The 21269-nt window shown below is 49.4% G+C and overlaps 1 protein-coding gene and 3 non-coding genes across 10 annotated transcripts in view; all 4 read left to right on the forward strand.

The window, feature by feature from the left end:
* The window catches only part of LOC119849376 (zinc finger protein 420-like), a 3142523-nt gene that overhangs the window by 1716159 nt on the left and 1405095 nt on the right, over positions 1-21269 (forward strand). Inside the window, exon 1 of one of the 7 annotated variants that reach the window (XM_043503762.1) lies at positions 2274-2543. The exons of the other annotated variants lie outside the window; for them this stretch is intronic. Within the exon in view, the coding sequence (XP_043359697.1) occupies positions 2463-2543 (81 nt within the window). The 5' untranslated portion in view covers positions 2274-2462. Of the gene's footprint in view, positions 1-2273; positions 2544-21269 lie in introns of those variants that run through there. 7 annotated transcript variants of the gene reach the window in all.
* On the forward strand, positions 12494-12565 carry TRNAE-UUC. Its single transcript has one exon. It is a non-coding gene; the product is annotated as a tRNA-Glu (tRNA).
* TRNAA-CGC lies at positions 16187-16258 on the forward strand. The gene has a single exon. It is a non-coding gene; the product is annotated as a tRNA-Ala (tRNA).
* Positions 18624-18696, forward strand: TRNAM-CAU. The gene has a single exon. It is a non-coding gene; the product is annotated as a tRNA-Met (tRNA).

Raw genomic sequence — 21269 nt, forward strand, 5'->3', positions numbered from 1 at the left:
AAAACTATCCACCTAAATTTCCTTTTACATCTTCTAGGCTCTTCCCTTTCTCCGGTGGTGATAGATCGGATCCCCTTCCTAACAGCCCCAGATTGACTAGTTTGGGATGTGAGGAGGTGACCGGTCGCTTCTCAGCTTATGACTGCCCCTGCTGCTTAGCCAAAAGCCTTGGCTATGAACAGGGCCTCAGGCTGTCACGGTGAGAGAAGGCCCTGACACAGATTCTTTCTTCTATACCTCTATGAGTAGCTAAATGATAAACATAGACCTACATTCTTAGAGTCTAGGCCTTTACAGACAGGCCTGAATATCTATATCCTAACACTCCACCCCCTTTTTTTTCTTTTGGGGTCCTCCTGTCCAGGTATCCCTGGAAAAGCATAGGACATATGGCGACACACTTTCTGATAGGGCCAGGCATCAAGGTGGAAGGTATCAATGCTCCATCTGTCCCACTGCCCCGTGTGTAGTACCATGACCTGCACCTTCTCTCGTACGGGCATACTCCATCTATTCCAATTAGTGTTCCAGACTTCCCAATATAGTGGGCCCGAAAAGGTTGGGTCCGGGTTGTCTAGTATACTGGGGGGTGGCAGGGGCTTACTACATTACTTATAGGTTATAATAAGTGGCTGTTCTATAGGGGGTTGTGCCCCCCTTGATCGTTTCTGTATGCAATGTAACACACATATAGTTAACCATACACCAGCTGCTATGATAATCCACAGCAACACCGAGAGCCCTGACCACTGCAGTATGGTCCACCATCCTGGCCACCACCAAAAACACTGCTTCTTCTCCTTTGATAAGGTTAAAATTTTGTCAGCACCATCCCGTAGTGCGTATTGTAAGTGTGTCCAACTGTTGGCGCTTGCAGCAAGTTGCTCTTGTAATCTTTGTGTACTTTTGTCCATATTGTGTGTCCATTGAATATCCACAGTGAAATTTGGTATTGTCCAAACCAATTCAACTACTTGGTACGGTATGGGGTAGTAGGTGCCGGTTCGATTGTTTACAATCATTAAGACCACGGATCCATTGGTGCACCATAGTCCAGGTGGCCGTGTATAGAAGTTCATAATTTGGTCATACACTGGAAGGATTTTGCCTCCTAGAGTTGTATTGCAGGATTGCATACATTCCCAACAGAACACACCGTGCCCCATATACATTACCCCTAAATGCCCCCCCTTTGCAATAGGCCATTGATCCTGCTCCTCCATAGTCACAGGAGAGGGGCACATCCATATTCCTCCTGTCACAGACTGGGGGCAGGGCAGCTCCTGAGGACAGGGCTCTGGCACAGACCAGGGGTGGGGCAGCTCCTTGGGGTGGGGCTCGGGCACAGACCGGGGTGGGGCAGCTCCTGGGGGCGGGACTCTGTCACCATCTGCTCCATAGCCAGGGACTCCAGCTGAGTGAGAGCCCCCAGGAAAGCGACTCTCGGCCCCGGGGATCCGCAGCTGTCACAGCCCCCGGGAATCAGCTCCCTGGTTGTCCATGTGCCAGCCAGCAGCGCTGGACCTGCCTGAGCCCTAGCGGAGCTGCTGTTCCCATCTGCAGCCAGGATCTGCCCCCGGCACTGCTGAGATTCAGGTGGGGACAGAGAATGGGGCCCCGGGGGTTCCCCTTTGTGTGGCTGGAGGTGGTGGGAAGGGAAAGGAGGGGAAAAGCCAGAGTTGCGGGGAGGGGAAGGATAGTGGGACGGGGGGGGGGGATTGAATGTTCTCTGTGCAGCCAGGACAGTCCAGGGGGAGAAGTGTGTGTGTGTGTGTGTGTGTGCACGCACGCGCCGGGGGTGAGCTACTTGCGTCCTTTTCCTGTTTGTGCCATTTCCCTCTCAAATACTGAAACAATTCTCTCTTGTTTCCCCCCTTTTCTCTCCCCTTACCACATATGGCTATAAAATCCAAGGAGATTCCCTCATTTTCCCTAAAATGATTGACTCTCTATTCTCTTATTTTTGCCCTATTTTTGCCCCATAATTCTCAAATTGCCCTTTACATTCTCTTCCGATTAGGGCTCTTAACCCAACCCATATATCTGAAGCAATTTGAATTTGCTGTCCTGTGTCATTCCCCAAAAGGAATCGGGGTTAATAGGTGCTGTTTGGGGGAGCCCTGAGACACGGCTGCCTCTGGGGTGGAGATGGGGTGCCAGAAACAGGGCATGGCAGAACAGGAGGAGCCAGTGTCCCCTACGGAGCCTGCCCAGTCCCTTTGGTTCTGCTCCTTTCTAGCATTTTGTTCAGTGTCTTTATGACTGGGGAGGCTGAAAAATGTCTCTGGGGGCTTAGCCCTGGCAGGAGGGGCCAGGTCTACACTGTAATAAAGAGCACACGCATTTTCCCATCTAGGGTGTCTGTCTGCAGGGAAAGGGCCTGGGGGAAGCGTGATGTGAAATGAACTGAAGCCTGTTCTGAAACCTCCACAACCGCCGTTCTCGCCCTGCCAGGCTGCAGAATGACGCCCACGTTTGGCTCCAGCTCATATCGCCCTCCCATGGGACAGGGGAGAGACATGGCTGCAGAGGAGCCAGTTCAGGTAGGGATTATTGGGGGGTTGCTGGTGGGCTCCTGCAGGAGGGGGAGGGTCAGCAAATACACCGGAGAGGGGAAGGTTTGCTCTGGTTTGGAGGCTGGAGCACGGCAGGAAATTCACAGGGTGGAGAAAGGGAGGAGGCCAGGGGGTGGCAAATCTGCTGGGAGTTGTTTAATAAGTGGATTAGATTCTAGCAACAGACCCATGAGGTCGGAAGGTGGAAATGCCCAAATTTTTGGAGCAGGAAAAAACCCACCTAGGTGGGGCTGGGAAAATGGACCAGAATCCCAGTGCTGGAGCGAGACCTGATTAACCAGCGGCTGCTATGAGATATAGAGGGGGGCCCCCACCAGTGAGGCTTAGGGCGGGGTTTCTCAATCTTTTTCTTTCTGAGGCCCCTCAACATGCTATAAAAACTCCACAGCCCTGCATATGCATGGTTTTCTGCACATAAAAGCCAGGTCTGGTGTTAGGGGATAGCAAGCAGGGCAATTGCCTGGGGCCCCAAGCTACAGGGCCCCCCACAAAGCTAATTGCTCAAGCTTTGGCTTCAGCCCCTGGTGATAGGGCTCAGGGCCCCAGCCTTCAGCCCCAGAAAATGAGGCTTAAGCTTTCTGCTCTACGCCCAAGTGAATCTAACACTGGCCCTGCTTGGAGGACCCCCTGAAACCTGCTTGCAGCCCTGCAGAGGTCCAGGGACCCCTGGTTGAGAGCCACTGCCTTAGGGGATATGCCCTCTCCCCTCTTATCCAGTTCCAGGGCTGGTCTTACAGAAAATGGCCCCCATGGGTTCCCTGGGCTCCCCACCATCACGTCCAGGCCCCAGTGCCTCCCGCTCGTGCTTAATTTGTATTGAAAGAGGTGCCAGAGCTCAGCCGGGGCACAAATAAAGCACTGGCAGGGGGGCCTGATAGCAGGCACCGGCCGAGCGCCCAGCTCTGAAGGCAATGCCACTGCCAGCAGCAGTGCAGAAGTAAGGGTGGCCCTGTTTTGTGGTGTATTGTGTAGCCTTTTATTTTATGTGAAGTGAATTTGGTAATGTGGTGTCACACCACCGTGGGTTCGGCTCTGATGGCTACAGTTTCGAGCTTAACAGCGTGAAAGTTGCCACCACTGCTTGCTTCAAATATATCGTCTCTAGGAACACATAAAGACCAAGGGTAGCGACCACACAGACAATCACAAGTACAAGGTCTGGTCTGTTTTCCAAGTTTTATTAAAGTTACAGTTGAGGTTATGAATACCCAAGCATATAGAAATTTTATAAAGACCTCTGCAAAAATTACAACTGTAGTTCTACTCACATCCTTAACACTAGTATTAGGGTCTGATGAGTCTCTCATGGATTGATCATCAGAAGAGGAATAGTTCCTGCTAGAATTTCCCACAGGGAGCTCAATTTTCCTGCTCTGGGCACTCCCTTTTTATAAAGGGATTCTGATTAGACCTCCGTAGCATTGATGCACAACCCGTATCCTGTGCTTAAGGCACATTTAGAAACAGAGATAGCTTTACAGAATTTTTGTATTTAAAATTAATCTTCCAGCTAATTTTTCACCATGTTACCACTCGGTACCTCTTTTCCCATAATCTTAGGGCATCGGGTTATTCCTCGGTCCTTTACTTATGCCAGCAATTCTTAGCTCCAAGGCCTAAAATATCTAAGCTAAAATCTTGCATGTCTCAGCCTACTGGCCTTGCGTTTCAACCCTATTTACTTAGATACCTAATACGTGATTATTCTCTCTACATACTGATCAATCTACTTTCTATTTAGCATACAATGATTCCGTGTGACATAATGTGTTAGTTATTTATAACACCACACAATAAACGAGCGGTAAACTAAAATCACTGGCTGCCATTCCCACCCTTACTTCTAGACTGCTGTGGGTTGTGGTGCCCGGCGCTCTGCCTGCAGCTCAAGACGTGCTTTGTGCTCTCACACGAGGGCTGCACCTTGCTGGAGTCCCCGATATCCTGCAGCCCTGTGGCTGCTCCTGGCTCACTAGGGGTGCCATTGCAGATTCTGGAGATGGAGGCAACTTTACGTGTGATTCCAGGGGCTACTGAGGCACCTGAAAATTGTACGTTTTTTTGCGGAAAATAACTTGGAAATTTGCTGACAGGAGCACTGTATCTAATTGTTATGTAAAGATTAGATAAATATACACTGACTCCAATTACAGCCACATATTAAATTTAAAAGTAAATTTAGAACAATCAGGAGATAATACAGCAAGATGTTCCCAATGCCAAGCTTGATACTTTTTACCCTATCTTTACTAGAGAGAAATACAAATAAAATCTGCTTACTTTCTCTGAGAGACACACTCTGTGTTAGTGCCACTATCTCCTCTATTTTAGTCAATTGTTTTTTACTCCACTGAAAACATATTTACTTAATTTTACCTATGTGATTAAGGGTTTTTTCCTCTTTTATTAAGAATGGGAATTTATTTTTCTAGTTATTTTGGCATTTATGTTTACTGATCACAATCATGTATGTGACTCACTAACATTTGACTCCAGGATTGCTGTTAGTATCATGCTTGGAACTACATTTATTTTCATAGAAATTTTAAGTTACTTTACCAACATAACTATGTCACGAAGTCTGGGGGAGACAGGGCCCTGCACCTCGCCCACTTCCTGCAATTCACCGTGACTCTCAGCCAGCCAGTAAAACAGAAGGTTTATTAGATGACAAAAAGAAAAGGAGGACTTGTGGCACCTTAGAGACTATCACATTTATTTGAGCATAAGCTTTCGTGAGCATCCGATGAAGTGAGCTGTAGCTCACAAAAGCTTATGCTCAAATAAATGTGTTAGTATCTAAGGTGCCACAAGTCCTCCTTTTCTTTTTGCGAATACAGACTAACACGGCTGCTACTCTGAAACCTATTAGATGACAGGAGCACAGTTCAAAACAGAGCTTGTAGGTATGGACAATGGGACCGCTTGGTCAGGTCCATCTTGGGGGGTAGAGAGCCAGACCTGGTTCTGGCCTCCCTCCATTTCCCCAGCCAGCTCCAAACTCAAACCCCCTCCAGCCGTCTCCTCCAGCCGCACAACCCAGCTCCTCCTCTAGCCTTTGTCCAGTTTCCAGAGCAGAAGGTGTCACCTGGCCCCATCCCCCTCCTGGGCTCAGGTTACATGCTCAGGTATCATCCCGCAAGTGAAGTCACACCCTGATATCCCATCACCAAGGCAGACAGTACCAGTAAAACTCCCCCACAACATCCCCAAGTCAGTCCTCCCCACTCCCTACTTCGTCACAAACTAAAAATGCAATTTGAAGATAAGTGATCTTCATCTGCACGGTGTCTAAAGTTTTGACTTTAGCTAATTTTGTTTAAATGAGCTCTGCTAAGGTAAGTGCAAGCAAAACTGACATTCCACTATTTGAATCATTTTAAATAATGAATGACAGAGCACAATATGGGAATTACAGTCATAATGATCATTACTCCAGCCAGGACAGGGTAAGCATGTTAGAACTCATCACTCAAAGAACTGAATTTAAGCATAAGACAGAAATAAAATTGTGAAACGCACAGACCAGTTACAAAGCTAAAATAAGGTTTCAGAGTAGCAGCCGTGTTAGTCTGTATTCGCAAAAAGAAAAGGAGGACTTGTGGCACCTTAGAGACTAACAAATTTATTAGAGCATAAGCTTTCGTGAGCTACAGCTCACTTTAGCTCACGAAAGCTTATGCTCTAATAAATTTGTTAGTCTCTAAGGTGCCACAAGTACTCCTTTTCTAATTGTAACATGATTATGTAACCAATTATATCCCTCCACCTTAATTAGTTTATACCCAGCAAAATTAATTATACAGCAGACAGGAACAATCACAGAACCAGACAGAGATTATGCAGACAAACAATGGGGAAATGGGGACTACAGTGATAGAACAAACACAGAAATGAGGATTTCACATCCCAGCTATTGATAAGTGAGTTCTTGCCAGCCAGGATGCTATCAAACTAAGTTTCTTTTTGCATTTTCTAGGCACTTCCCTTTCTCTGGAGGCGAGAGGAATCCAATCCTGTCCTGATAATGCCTAACGGCCCAATAGCACCTGATTTCAATGTGACTAGTCTGGAACGTGAGGAGGTGACCGGTTGCTTCCCAGCTTATGGCTGCTTCTGCTGCTTAGCCAGAGATCTCAGCCTGAGCACAGGGCCTCAGACTGTCGCGGTAAGAGAAGGCCCTTACACCGGCAGACAGTGATTTTGATTCTCTCTTTTATACCTCTAGAACTAGCCAAGTGATAAGGATACACCTAAATTCTTAGAGTCTAGGCCTTTGCAGACAGGCCTGAATATCTATATCCTAACAGTGTCCAGGCCTGCTCTGTGCACCAGGCGATCCCCCGCTTGGACAATGCCAGGCTGCTGAACCTCATAATCATTTGGGGAGAGGAGGCGACCCAGCCCCAGCTGTGCTCCGGCCATAGGAATTGTGATACCCAGCGTGATGTTATTGACTTGAACTGGGACCGTATAGAACATTGTTGCAACCAAGGTTCTGTAGTGGAACCAAATCTTGTATAAAGCGGGTCAAATAAGGTGTCTAAGATGAAGGTATGGTTTGATGGTTCGGATTATGCTATCTGTTTGCATGTATCATTTTTGTGTTTAAAGATATAAGCATTGGCTCTGTACTGTCTGTATTCCAAACTTGTGCTATGCTTCTGGGGGACACCCCAGACAAGTTGGTGTCAGCTCTGCCTAGCCTGCTTGATAGCCCATTAAGGACCATCAGCTACACAATTGACCCATTCAGAGAAGGAAGACACTCCTTGTGACTCAGCCAGGTATGCAGGGACACGACTATGGACAGAACTCTGAGGTTTTTCCAGGCCATGTGATGGACAGCTTGTCTTTGGGACAAAGACAGACAGACCACCTGGCAAGAGACTATAAAAAGCTGCTGCAGCTCCTCCATCTGGTCTTCAATCCTGCTTCTCACCTCTGGAGGGATTTTGCTACACTGAAGCTTTGAACCAAGGACTAAAAGACCCATCCCAACTGGGGATGTTCTCCGGAGACTGGATTTGAGCCTGTAGTTTATTCTATCGCTGCTACAAGCCTGAACCAAGAACTTTGCCATCACTGTATGGAATTGATTCCATTTAACCAGTTCTAGCTCTCATCTATATCTTTTTCCTTTTATGAACAATCCTTTAGATTTTAGATTCTAAAGGATTGGCAACGGCGTGATTTGTGGGTAAGATCTGATTTGTAAATTGTCCTGGGTCTGGGGCTTGGTCCTTTGGGATCAAGAGAACCTTTTCTTTTACTGGGGTATTGGTTTTCATAACCATTTGTCGCCATAACGAGTGGCACTGGTGGTGATACTGGGAAACTGGAGTGTCTAAGGGAATTGCTTGTGTGACTTGTGGTTAGCCAGTGGGGTGAGACCAAAGTCTGCTCTGTTTGCTTTGTCTTAGAGGTGGAGAAACCCCAGCCTTGGTCTGTAACTGCCCTGCTTGAAGCAATTTGTCCTGAATTGGCACTCTCAGGTGGGTCCCGCCAGAACCAGCCTTGTTACAGTGGCATAGTCAAGCTAGGATCCACAGAACCAGGTCAATTAAGCTTTGGGTCAGAACCCCACGCTATCCAAATTTGAATTTTGGTACTGAGAGTTTGGTTGGTTAAAGAGAAGTTGCAATGGGTGGGCAAAGAGCATATAAGGGCCTTGACAAAAAATCCCTGGAAGATTTGTGTTCAGAAAAGGGGATAAGCTTTAGAAAGAAAGCTACAAATCAAGAACTGAGAAATCTGTCAGTGGCCAGAACCAGCATCGTTACACCTAGAGACAGATTTCACGATGCATGAGAGAAAGGGGCCATGACCTGTACACACGGCAGGGCATGGTCAAAGTGAAGGAGTTTGAAATGCCTAACACAAGGTGGAGGAGGAAAATCTCCACTCCAGTGCTGCGCCCATGAGCTGCTGGTTCTACAAAGAGTGGATGTGATACTCGGTGGTGACCCCACCTCCACTGCGAAGGCCACTGTGGATACTTGGGTGGCTCGTGTGCCAGTCGAGAGTGGACCAAGCCAGGAGGAGGAGATCTTGGATGAGGATGTGTAGGCAGAGGGGGACCCAGAGGCAGAGGATAACTCAGAGGTCAGGGATGCATGCAGCCAGGAGGTCTTCTCTACCCCGGAGGAGGCTAGCCAGTCACAGCTGTCGGAGATTGGTGAAGTGCAAACAGGAGAGGAGGCCCCTGGTAAGTGGCTTTGATTTTGGGAATCACTGAAGTGAGTTCTTGGGGGCAGGAGGGTTGCAGAAAGCAGGCTTGTGTCTGTATGATGTGCGTACCACCGCATGCCCAGTCTGAGTGGCGGAACAGGGTGATGATTGACTCCCTTGCTTCATGGGAATCTGCCCCAGAGATCTCCATGAAACTCTCATGGCAATACTGGGCAATCTGCTGCCACACGTTTTTGTCAGTACTGCTTTGTTTCTTGCCCCATTTAGGGTAACTTTCCTGCACCACTCCACTGTTACTGGGGGGGGGGGGTGGCGGTGAAGACTATTCCTGCACACAAGCAAGCCACATAAGGACCAGGGCGGAAGTCACAGTCTTGGAGAAGACCCTCCCTTGATTCCCTACTCACCCTCAGCAGAGAGATAGCTTCCATAATGAACACAGCCTGTGTAAAATGTGGGCACATGAATGATTATAACCCCCCCTCCCAAAGAGCTCACTCTCCCCAAGAGCTATGTGCCCCGTGTACTGTTTGGTCCTGGAACAGTGATTTACCCTCCCCCTGCTGTTACCATTTTGGGGGCCTTGTGGCTCATGTATGCTTGCCTGGGGTCAGCCAGCTAGTGATAGGTATGTGCAGAGTGGCTGTGTTTTTAAATCACTGCCTCAGTGGTCTGTGTGTTGCAAACAACACTGCTTCTGTAAAATGTTGCATTTTGGCTTTACAGATATGACCTTAGGAGCCCAGCCTCCCTCTTTGTTATCACCGGCTGAACGGCTATGCAGAATGAGAAGGCGGCCGTGAAGAACTAAAGAGAACTTTCTGCATGATGTCATGATGCACTCCATGGCCGAAAAACAAAAATTGAAGGAGTGGCCGGACAGTGAGAAGAGAGACCAAAAGGAGAATGCAACATGCCAGAACGAAGCCATGGAGTGGCTCTTAAACATTATGGAGTGCCAAGCGGACATGCTCCAGGCATTGCTAGCACTGCAAACCAAGCAGCTCCCTCCCCTGCAGCCGCTGTCGCAAAACTCCTTCCCATGTGCCCCCCCAGACACCGCCAACACACTCTTATCAACCTCACGGCTCCAGTCTGTACCCGCTGCATGCCACTCCTGCCCCATCACAGTCCAGCCTTGCGGACTCCCACTACCCAGTGCACACAACACCCATCCCTCTGCAGTTTATTCCTGCTGAAGTACAGTACCCCCTGCACTGTACTCCAAAGGATAAGGTTGGATATGATTCCTGGATATAAACAAATCTTTAACCATCCCAGGACTTCATCTCCTCATGAGACCCTCCTTTCCCCCATCCCCCACAGTGCAGATGTGTGGGTTTTTTTGTTTGTCTCTCTCCACCGGTGGTTGTTTTTTAATAAAAGAATAGTTTTGGTTTGAAAGCAATCTTTAGTCCATTCATTGAAAGTAAACAGAGCCCTGCAAGGCAACAGGCAATTTTCTTAACCTTCATAGTGCATCATCTGCACCAATCACAATCACCTCCGAGCATTAGAAGCACTGAAGTCCCGTGCATAGCCACAAATATTAGTGGCTTTCAGCTTCAAATTGCTGCCTCAAGGCATCCCTGATCCTTATGGCCCCGCGCTGCATCCCTCCAATAGCCCTGGCCTCTGGCTGTTCAAATTCAGCCTCCAGGCACTAAGCCTCAGCCAAACAGCCCTGTGAGAACCTTTCACCATTCCCTTCACAAATATTATGGTGCATAGAGCATGTGGCTATAAGCATAGGAATATTGTCATCGGCGAGGTCCAGCCTTCCATATAGGCAGCGCCAGCGGGCCGTTAAATGGCCAAAAGTACACTCAACTGTCATTCTGCACTTGCTCAGCCTGTTGTTGAATTGCTCCTTGCTCCTGTCAACGTGCCCCACGTATGGCTTCATAAGCCATGGCATTAAGGGGTAGGCAGGATCTCCCAGGCTCACAATAGCCATTTCGACTTCCCCTACGGTGATCTTCTGATCCGGGAAGAAAGTCTCTGCTTGAAGCTTCCTGAAGAGGCTAGTGTTCCAAAAGATGTGTGCGTCATGCGCCTTTCTGGACCAGCCTGCCTTAATGTCTGTGAATTGCCCATGGTGATTCACAAGCACCTCGAGAACCATAAAGAAATACCATTTACGATTAACATACTTGGTCGCTAGGTGGTCTGGTACCACAATTAGAATATGTGTGCCATTTATCACCCCTCCGCAGTTAGGGAGGCCCATTTGTACAAAGCCATCCACAATGTCCCACACGTTGCCCAGAGTCATGGTCTTTCGGAGCAGGATGCAATTAATGGCCCTGCAGATTTCCATCAACACGTGTCCAGCGGTCGACTTTCCCACTCCGAACTGGTTAACGACCGATTGGTAGCAGTCTGGATTAGCCAGCTTTCACAGTGCAATCGCCACACACATCTCCAACAACAGGGCAGCTCTCATTCTCATGTCCTTGCACCGCAGTGCTGGGGTGAGCTCATCACACAGTCCCATGAATGTGGCTTTCCTCATTCAACAGCTCTGTAACCACTGCTCGTCATCCCAGATGTGCATGATGATGTGATCCCACCACTCAGTGCTTGTTTCCCAAGCCCAAAAGCAGCATTCCACTGTGGTCACCTCCTTAAATGCCACAAGCAATCTTGTGTCATAGCTACTATGCGTGGAGAGATCAATATCAAACTCCTCTTGCCTTTGTAGTTTTAAAGAATAACTCCACAGCCACTCTTGAAGTGTTAGTGAGAGCGAGCAGCATATTGGTCAAAAGTGCAGGAGCCATTTCTGCAACCCGAAGAGGCAGAATGCGCAGTACACAAACCATTGAAGGATGGTGCCAAATGCGGATGGAAGCACAGGGACTCCTGGGACGTGAAGCAATGCATCATGGGGCATTGGGACAGGACCCAGGATGCCCGGCGACTCCCTCTGCCTTCCCATACAGCAGAAGAGGAAGAGATGCTCAGTAGGATAGCTGCCTAGAGTTTCTAACCATCAGAGGAGTGAAGTTCTGGAACAGTCTTCAAGGGGAGTAGTGGGGCAAAAGACCTATCTGGCTTCAAGATTAAACTTGATAAGTTTATGGAGGAGATAGTATGATGGGGTAACATGAATTTGGCAATTAATTGATCTTTAACTATGCATGCAGTGGAACCAATGAAGTGATCTGTAGCTCACAAAAGCTTATGCTCAAATAAATTTGTTAGTCTCTAAAGTGCCACAAGTCCTCCTTTTCTTTTTGCAGATACAGACTAACATGGCTGCTACTCTGAAAGATCACCTTAGAATGTGTTTTGCTTTTATTTCATAAAAAAAAAAAAAAATGAGGAGTCCAGTGGCACCTTAAGGACTAACAGATTTATTTGGGCATAAGCTTTCATGGGTAAAAAACCCACTTCTTCAGATGCATGGAGTGAAAATTGCAGCTATAGACATAAATATGTATTGGAACATGAAGTGAAGAGAGTCACCTTACCAGTGGAGAATCAGTGTTGAAGGCCAATGCAGTCAGGGTGGATATGGTCCACTCCCAATAATTGATAAAGAGGTGTCAATACCAAGAGAGGGAAAATTGCTTTGGTAGTAAGTCAACCACTCCCAGTTCCTATTCAAGTTCAAATGAATGGTGTTAAGTTTGCAAATAAATTGCAACTCTGTTTTCTCTGTTTTTGAAGTGCTTTTGTTTAAGAATGGCTACTTTTAAATCTGCTCTTGAATGTGTCAGTCCCACATGGTCTAGTGGTTAGGATTCCTGGTTTTCACCCAGGCGGCCTGGGTTCAACTCCCAGTGTGGGAATAGTGCAGAGCTTTTGCTCAGATGGGAGGCAAGACATGAAAATAAGGAATATGGGGGTTACAGCAAGCACAAAGTTACGAAGCACAAAGTCCATCAATAATGCCCTCCCTGGTCGGAGCTCCACCACCTTCTGTACTCGCACCATGAATATGAAGAGCAAGACTCCAAACCAATCATTCTTCCTTGGCCCAGAGAACCAGAAAGATGGGCCCTTCCTCCAAACACTCTCTGCCCATTGAGCTACCCTAAAGTCTTTGATTTGCATTTCCTGAATGTCCACCATGTCCAAGTTCAGCTGCTAAAAGGCACTGAATATCAAGCACCTCCTTCTTGGCCCCCAAATCCCTGCCATGTTCTACGTGGCCACGGTCACAGATGCCCCTTCCCCGGTGCTGCCCTCTCCCACCTGCACAGAGAAGCTTTCATCCCTAGTCCCTGCCCTGCATTGCCGAGCACCCCCTCTGGCACCATCCCCAAGGGCTGCCCTACCTCATTCCCTTCCTGCCCCATTGGGTCACCCAATAATTCACATGGGAAAGACTGCTCCTGTCCCTCATTGCCATCCAAAAGTGTGGGAGAGAAACTCAGATGGGAGGAGCCCTCCCCATTACCTTGATCCGCCCAAGGGCCTTTCTCCGTAGGTCAACGTTCTCCCCACTCTGAGCATGCCATCTCTTCTGCTGCAGATTCCCATTCCTTCCCTTCCCCAGCCGTCTTTGCTTGATCCAACGCTGGAAAACGGTTGCTCTGGGGAAGTACCTTACTGCTTACTGCAGCCACAGCTGGCAACGTGCAGTCACATGACCCCTGCACAGCCAGTGAGAAATTAACAACTCCAGAACAATTTTTCTAGCCTGTCTTTTCCTTTGGGAAACCTTCACAAAAGTCTCCCCAGTGACTCTGCTTTCCTCCGGCCTGTTCATGGTGGGTTCAGGCATCTCATGACCCAGCTGGGCCCCATCAACCCCGTTCCTGGTCACATAGGGATTGTGCAGGCCCTGTTAGCCCAGCCAGCGCTTCACCAATGGCCTCACCTGACTGTACAAAGAAAGCCTTTGACAAGCTCCCTCGCCAAAGGTTCTTATGCAAGGTAAGCTGTTACGGGATAGAGGGAAGGTGCTCTCATGGATTGGTAACTGGTTAAAAGATAGGAAAAAAGGATAGGAATAAATGGTCACTTTTCAGAATGGAGAGAGGTAAATAGTGGTGTCCTCCAGGGGTCTGTTCTGGGACCAGTCCTATTCAACATATTCATAAATCATCTGGAAAAAGGGATAAACAGTGAGGTGGCAAAATTTGCAGATGATCCAAAACTACTCAGGAGAGTTAAGTCTAAAGCAGACTACGAAGGGTTACAAAAAGATCTCAAAACTGGGTGAGTGGGCAACAAAATGGCAGATGAAATTTAATGTTGATAAATGTGAAGTAATGCACATTGGAAAGCATAATCTTAACTATACATATAAAATGGTGGGGTCTAAATTAACTGTTACCACTCAAGAAAGAGATCTTGGAGTCATTGTGAATGGTTTTCCGAAAACATCCACTACAATGTGAAGCGGCCGTCAAATAGCAAACAGAATGCTGGGAATAATTAAGAAAGGGATAGATAATAGGACAGAAAATACCATGTTGCCTCTATATAAATCTGTGGTACGCCCACATCTTAAATACTGGGTGCAGATGCGGTCGCCCTATCTCAAAAAAGATATATTGGAATTGGGAAAGGTTCAGAAAAGGGCAACAAAATGATTAGGGGTATGGAACGGCTTCCATATGAGGAGAGATTAATCAGACTGGGACTTTTCAGCTTGGAAAAGAGACGGCTAAGGGGAGGTATGATTGAGGTCTATAAAATCATGACTGGTGTAGAGAAAGTAGATAGAGAAGTGTTGTTTACTACCTCTCATAACACAAGAAGTAGGGGTCACCCAATGAAATTAATAGGCAGCAGGTTTAAAACAAACAAAAGGAAGTATTTCTTCACACAAGGCACAGTCAACCTGTGGAACTCCTTGCCAGAGGATGTTGTGATGTCCAAGACCATAACAGGGTTCAAAAAAGAACTAGATGAATTCATGGATAGGTCCATCAATGGTTATTAGCCAGAATGGGCAGGAATTGTGTCCCTAGCCTCTGTTTGCCAGAAGCTAAGAATGAGCGACAGGGGATAGATCACTTGATGATTCCCTGTTCTGTTCTTTCCCTCTCGGGCACCTGGCACTGGCCACTGTTGGAAAACAGGACACGGGGCTAGATGGACCTTTGGTCTGACCCAGTAGGGCTGTTCTTATGTACTCCTGTGTCTACCCCACTGCTTTCCTCACTGTTCTGCACTAGCTCCTCCAGGCTCACTATGCAACCCCCAGTTCCACTGCTGTCCCCATACCTGGGTCATGAATCCTCCACTCCTTTGACATCAGAGGCGGGTGTCCACCTTGCCCACCCCATTCCCTGTTCCCTTGCGTCCTGAGCACTCTCCGTCTGCATGCACGCTCCATGCTGACACCAGCAAGCCTCCTCTCGGATATGCCATGCCTCTGGACAATTGTGGTACGTGTCCCTGCCTCTTGCACGAATTGCGGCAGTTCCCCTGCTGGCAGTCCTACGTTCTGTGCTCAGGGGACTCACAGCAAAGACTTCTCCTCAGAATGCAGGTGAGAAATGACTCGCCCGTCTCTAGATTCTCTCCTGGGGGCTCTGAGAAGCAGGATGGGGCATCTATGGTAAAGTCCATGCAACATTCCCCTTTCATCCCAGGCCTGGGATGTCTCCAGTAGCCGCTGTCCTCTGGTAGTGGCAAAGGAAGTTTACACCCATCCAGGAGACCCCAGCCTGGGACAAGCAGGGGGCCCTGGGCATATCCAGCCCTGGAGATGTTCCCTCCCGTCTTTCTTTATGCTGCTGTTGTTATACCATGGAATGTCTGGGATGGGGAAAAAGCCGAGTTCACTCCAGGTGGAGGGAAAAAAGGACCCTGCAAATCTCAGGGCTTCAGGGAAACCCCAACCCCTGCTACCAGTGTCACTGATGTGCTGGGGATTTGAGCAGGAAAGGGACGGTGTGAATTGTCCAGGGGGGGCACGAATAACAATCTACAACTAGATCCACCTCGTTAACCACCGACGTAGGCTAATCATGCTGCAGATAGAAAGGAAACCGGGAGCGATACTTTTGGGGTTCAGCCATAGAAACAGTGACCCAATTGCACCACAGTGAATGCGCTGGGGAAAGCTGGACTTTACAGGCAGGTGGAAATAGCAGATCCTAGGAACACCTGGAGCTTCCCACACCATTTCTTCCACCAGGATCAGGTGTTGAGCTTCTGATAGCGCCCCCCACCACCGTTACCTTTCAGCAGGGGGTGGCAGCATCACCCAGCCAATGCAGGGGAGAGGGCTGAGTGTATCTCTGCACCGTGAGTCGAGGGCCCACACGCTCTCTCCCCAACACATAAAATCTGGCCCTGCTGCAAAGTGACCCATAGGAATCAGCAACCTCCAGGACAGGAGGTTTGGCCCTCGGAGCAGGGGAATGTGTCCCCCATGCTGCTGTTAGGCCCCCGGATGCTCTGGAAAGAGGAGGGCTCTGAGGGGAACCCATCACAAACAGGCCCCATCTGGGGATGTAGCTCAGTGGGAGAGCGCATGCTTCGCATGTATGAGGCCCTGGGTTCAATCCCCAGCATCTCCAAGTTTTCTTTTCACCCGGCTGCTTTGCTCATAGCCACCAGGGTGTGGCCCAGGAGTTTCAGTCCTGCTCAGGGAGGGGCAAGTGCCCATTGCGTGACTCATAGAATATCAGGGGTGGAAGGTCTGTGGGGGTTTCTGCTCCTAAGTCACCTCGGCACTTTTAAGATTCCCACCCGCTGGGCTGCTTGGGGCAATGGCGGATGAGAAGGGAGACTCCTCCAGCCCTGGAGGGAAAGGTCCCCTCTGCCCAGACTGAGGGGCAAGGAAACGGAGGGGCAGTCAGTGCTCAGAGAGGAGAGACGTCAGCGATTTACACCCGTCAGGGGACTCTGTCTTTTTGAGGCGAGTGCAGCTGGCTTGGGATGGTGCTGACGATGGATAGAAAACAGGCTGGAGTCAATGACAGATGAGACCAGAGAAGGGGAAGGGGAAGGGCAGCTCCACAGAAGGTCCTGGGTGCTCAGATGCCCCAGTTCTAGGCACCCTGGCCTGTCCTAGAGAGAGAAAAGACAAAGAGGGGCCCAGCCCCAGTCCAATGATCCCATGGACAAGAATCGGGTTGGGAGTGGGGTGAAGGTTCCCGCTGGACAAAGAGGAGCTGAAATCCCTCAGTATCCCGGTATTTAAGCAATGCAAGCTTCAAACCCCACATGGGTGGGGGCTGAGGTGCATCAGCAGAAGGCTGGGCTGAACAGGGGTGGCAGGTTTGTATAATTTTTGGTGGTGCTCAGAATGGGACCAAGTCCTGCCCTCCCAGCCTCCCCCCCCCCCCCCCGCAACACAAACCCCTGCTTAAGGCTCTGGGAGGGAGTTTGGGTGTCAGAGGGAGAGGGGTTGGGCTCAGGGAGAGAGTTTGGGTGTAGGGTCGGGGCTCAGGCAGGGGGTTGGGGTGCAGGGGGTGGGCTCTTGGAGGGAGTTTGGGTGCAGATGTGGTGTCTGGGCTGGGGCAGGGGGTTGGGGGGCAGAAGAGTGTGTGGGGCGTGGGTCTTACCTCAGGCATCTCCCAAAAGTGACCCACACCCCCATCTGGCAGCAGCACCTAGGCGGGGGGGGGCGAGCTGGGGGGTTGGCAGAATCAGTGCTCGGGGCGAGAAGCCGTGCATGGAGACCTCCATGCCCCAGGGATGTGCCAGCTGCTTCTGGTGGTGAGCCACATGGAGCGAGGGCGGGCAGGAAGCTGCCTTAGCCCCCTTGTGCTGCTGGGAGTGGTGGGGGGGGTCCATGGGCCCTTTTAAATTGCCCGGAGGCAGCAGGCGGGACTAGGGGGGAAACTCCCAAGGGCCTAACGTTGCTTTGCACAACGATAAATCTCGGAACAGGACAGAAATGAAATGGTGGCAGAACCTAAGGAAAGAAAAGCCTCCGGCTTCATCTGTGTTCATTGACTCCGAACGGGAGCTGGATTTTGACTCACTTCGAGGCTGCGGCCTGTAAAATATCAGGACAAAGTCATCCTGGTGATTGCGACGCTGGGTTTGAGGAGGCTTTGAGCTTATTAAAATATAATTAGCATGTTACCCTTTTGTGTGTTTAAAAGTGGCTTCGCCATTCAATCCCAAGTTGTTCTTCCCACAGCTGGGTGATGGTGGGCAGCAGGGGGTCTCCCCAATCTGTGGGGGAATCTTTCTCAGCCCCACTGTTAATTCTCCATCCTTTCTCCCCCTAACCACGCACACCTCCCCCCCACCCATTATCAATATTTTGGAGCGACCCCTCCCTCCATTTATGGGATATAGACTCTCTGTGACAGAGACTGACGGGGGCCTCTCTGCAGGGCCCCAGTGGGGAAGGAAAGAGACTGGGGGAAGGGAAGTAGACAGTCAGAAGGAGTCAAATGGGGCTAAACCAGATTAGAGGAGATTTTCTTCCTGTTCAAATGGACTGGAGTCTCATTGCTGAAAAGCCACATCTAGATGACGTTTGAAGCAGCAGCCTTTAAATTACCCGGCAAAGGTGTGAACCACGGAGACGGATAACTGCCTCCTTCCCAACTTTGGTTAAGAAGCACCTGCAGTGGTGCAACTGGTTAGTGCAAAGGTGATCGCTGCTGGGGTTCTGAGTTCAAGCCTTACCTAGAGCCTTGGTTTCTATTACCCATGTAGCTTTGCCTAATTCACATGGAAGATGCCATATGAGAGGAAGTTCTAAAATGTGGAGGTTGGTGCAAAGCTTGGGACCCCCCCACCTGTGCTGCCACTAGCTCCGGGTGGATTGTTCCCTAGCAGGGAGAATTGATTTCTTTGCTGCGGAGAAAGCTACCAGGACAGGTCTCTGGGCACCAGATCTCCCTGCTTCTTCCAGCACCCGCCAGGCTCCGTCACTCCGGTAGGAGGGTCCTATAAGCACTGAGCCCAAGGCGTTTCCAAGCCTTCTTAGCGCAGTTGGCAGCATGTCAGTCTCATAATCTGAAGATCCTGAGTTCAAGCCTCAGAGAGGGCAACCGTTTTTGCTCCCTCCTTCAGATTTTCTAAAGGAAATCAGAGGAAAAAAAGAGGCAAAGAGTCCTGTGGCACCTTACAGACTAACAGACGTATTGGAGCATAAGCTTTCGTGGGTGAATCCCCACTTCGTTGGATGCATGTAGTGGAAATTTCCAGAGGCCATTATAAATATGCAGGCAAGAATCAGGCTAGGGATAACGTGGTTAGTTCAATCAGGGAGGATGAGGCCCTCTTCTAGCAGTTGAGGTGTGCACACCAAGGGAGGAGAAACGGCTTTTGTCATTGGCGAGCCAGTCACCGTCTTTGTTTAATCCTGAGCTGACGGGGGTCACATTTGCAAATGCACTGAAGCTCCGCAGTTTCCCGTTGAAGTCTGGTCCTGAAGTTTTTGTGCTGCAGGATGGCTGCCTTTACATCTGCTATTGTGTGTCCAGGGAGGTTGAAGTGTTCTCCTACCGGTTTTTGTATATTGCCATTCCTAATATCTGATTTCTGTCCATTTATCCTTTTACGTAGGGACTGTCCAGTTTGGCCAATGTACATAGCAGAGGGGCATTGATGGCATAGATTACATTGGTGGATGTGCAGGTGAATAAACCGGTGATGGTGTGGCTGATCTGGTTAGGTCCAGTGATGCTGTTGCTTTTGTCGATATGTGGGCAGAGTTGGCATCAAGGTTTGTTGCATGGACAAAAGAGTATAGCAGCGTGGTTTCTAGAAACCCTCCCATCCATCTAACAAACACACACAGACTTTTCTAAGGCTTTCACTTTTCCTTCTCCTTTATGATTCTTTAATGTAGCTGGAAATACCAATTCCTAGAGGCCCCTTTTGTAGAGCAACCAACCACGGAGCAATGAGAAAGCTGGGGGCTGCCAGGTTGTTGAGGGCAAGTAGCGAAAGGGATGCACAAACAATCCAGTAGGGCCATTGCTCCCCATACTCACCCCCAAGCAGCTGTGACTCTTGATGACTGTGATGCTGAGATTCTACTGCCTCCGCAACCTCGACCCTCACTGGAGGCAGGTTCCTTAGATCCGTGTTCATATTTCAGTCCCCAGCCAGTGGATCCCTGCCCAGCCAGGAGAACCAGCTGGTGGGCTGCCTCCACAGGCAGATAGTTTATACCGCTCCGCTCAGAGCAGCAGCCACAGCTGTGGCAGCTAATCCCCACGTCTAGTTGCCAGGGGATCCAGCTAGGAGAGGGAGCGCTGAGGGATCTGCAGTTTTTTCAGGGGGGAGGAGGGCCAGAGCAGTGGGGCTGTCTCAGGAGTCACTAGTGGCTTTCCCAGTGGGGAGGTTGTAGGTCACATGTTGCGGGTAAGGTAAAGCACTAGGGACTACAGGATGTGAGGCTGGTAAAAATGGAACTGCACAAAAATCCTCCCCCGTTGCGAGAGCTAAAGGCCCTACTTTGGCCTGTCCCCATTTCACAAAAATCTCCATCTCTACCCTGGCTCTCAGAAACCCCCTCTCTCCTTTGGGTATTTTCATGGCTTCTTCCTTTTTTTTCATGGTCTCGTACAAATATTTTTGCCATTGAAATGACCAAGTACATTTAAACTGAGAAAAACAATCAAGCAACACATCTGTATCTCCTGCACCAGGCATGGCGTCGTGTCTGAATTTTTCTACTGAAAAGTCCTGGCAGGCGGCGTCACCCCTACATTTACTGCAAATCAGACCCAGGGCTTGCACCCAGCAGTTCTCGGGGCTGCGGGACAGAACAGAGCTTCACTGGCAGCAGCGAGGGGGGACGGGTGGGACTGAGCTGTCTGGGGAATGTTTTAATCCTTATCTATTTTTTTGGAGGACTAAATCAATGCAGCTTCCACTTCTCTGTCTCACCCCAGGAAATAACGTTTCTGTGCAATGCATCTAAACCTTTTCACAATAAGAAGTGAAATGAAATGGCCACACAACTTAAGAAATGAGAAACCATGTTCTTGTTCAATGTGCATATTCTTTTTGACTCCTATGTCCCCCACCCTAATCCACCTGACACCCCTTTCCTCCAACAGCCAGGAATAGAACTCAGGAGTCATGACAACTAGCCCCCCTACTCTAGCCCACTAGCCCCTTCTCCCTGGGACAAAGGAGAAGGTCTGAGACCCCTGCACTGTCCGCTCGCCTCCCTGCTTGTGCTGCACTTGAAACCCAATGGGGTTTCCTTGGGCAGTTTTGGATCTTGCTCCCAGGAAGGGTGTAATTTTAGGTGCAGGGCAAACAGCGCAATGAACCAGCCAGAAGGGGCAGCAGGTATTGGTGTAGGAGCTGCTGAAATAATCATAACAAACGTGACAAAGCTCTGTCCTTGCCTCCGTGGGTCCCGCATTTCCTGGCGGATTTCACTAGCCTCAGAGGCTCACTGTGACCCTCCACGTAACCCTTCGTTCTCTAGAGACAAAGGTCACAGTCTACTGAGCCATTTTCATCATAAGCCAGTGAGGGAAGTGAGGAGAAGTTATCCTCCCTTGCACAGTCTCTGTTCTCTCCCAGTATCAGTGATTAAACAGGGGGCAAAGATATTGGGGGGGAGCCCGGGCCCACCCTCTACTCCGGGCTCCAGCC

The sequence above is a fragment of the Dermochelys coriacea genome, chromosome 28, assembly GCF_009764565.3.
Source record: "Dermochelys coriacea isolate rDerCor1 chromosome 28, rDerCor1.pri.v4, whole genome shotgun sequence".
Classification (NCBI taxonomy): Eukaryota; Metazoa; Chordata; order Testudines; family Dermochelyidae; genus Dermochelys; species Dermochelys coriacea.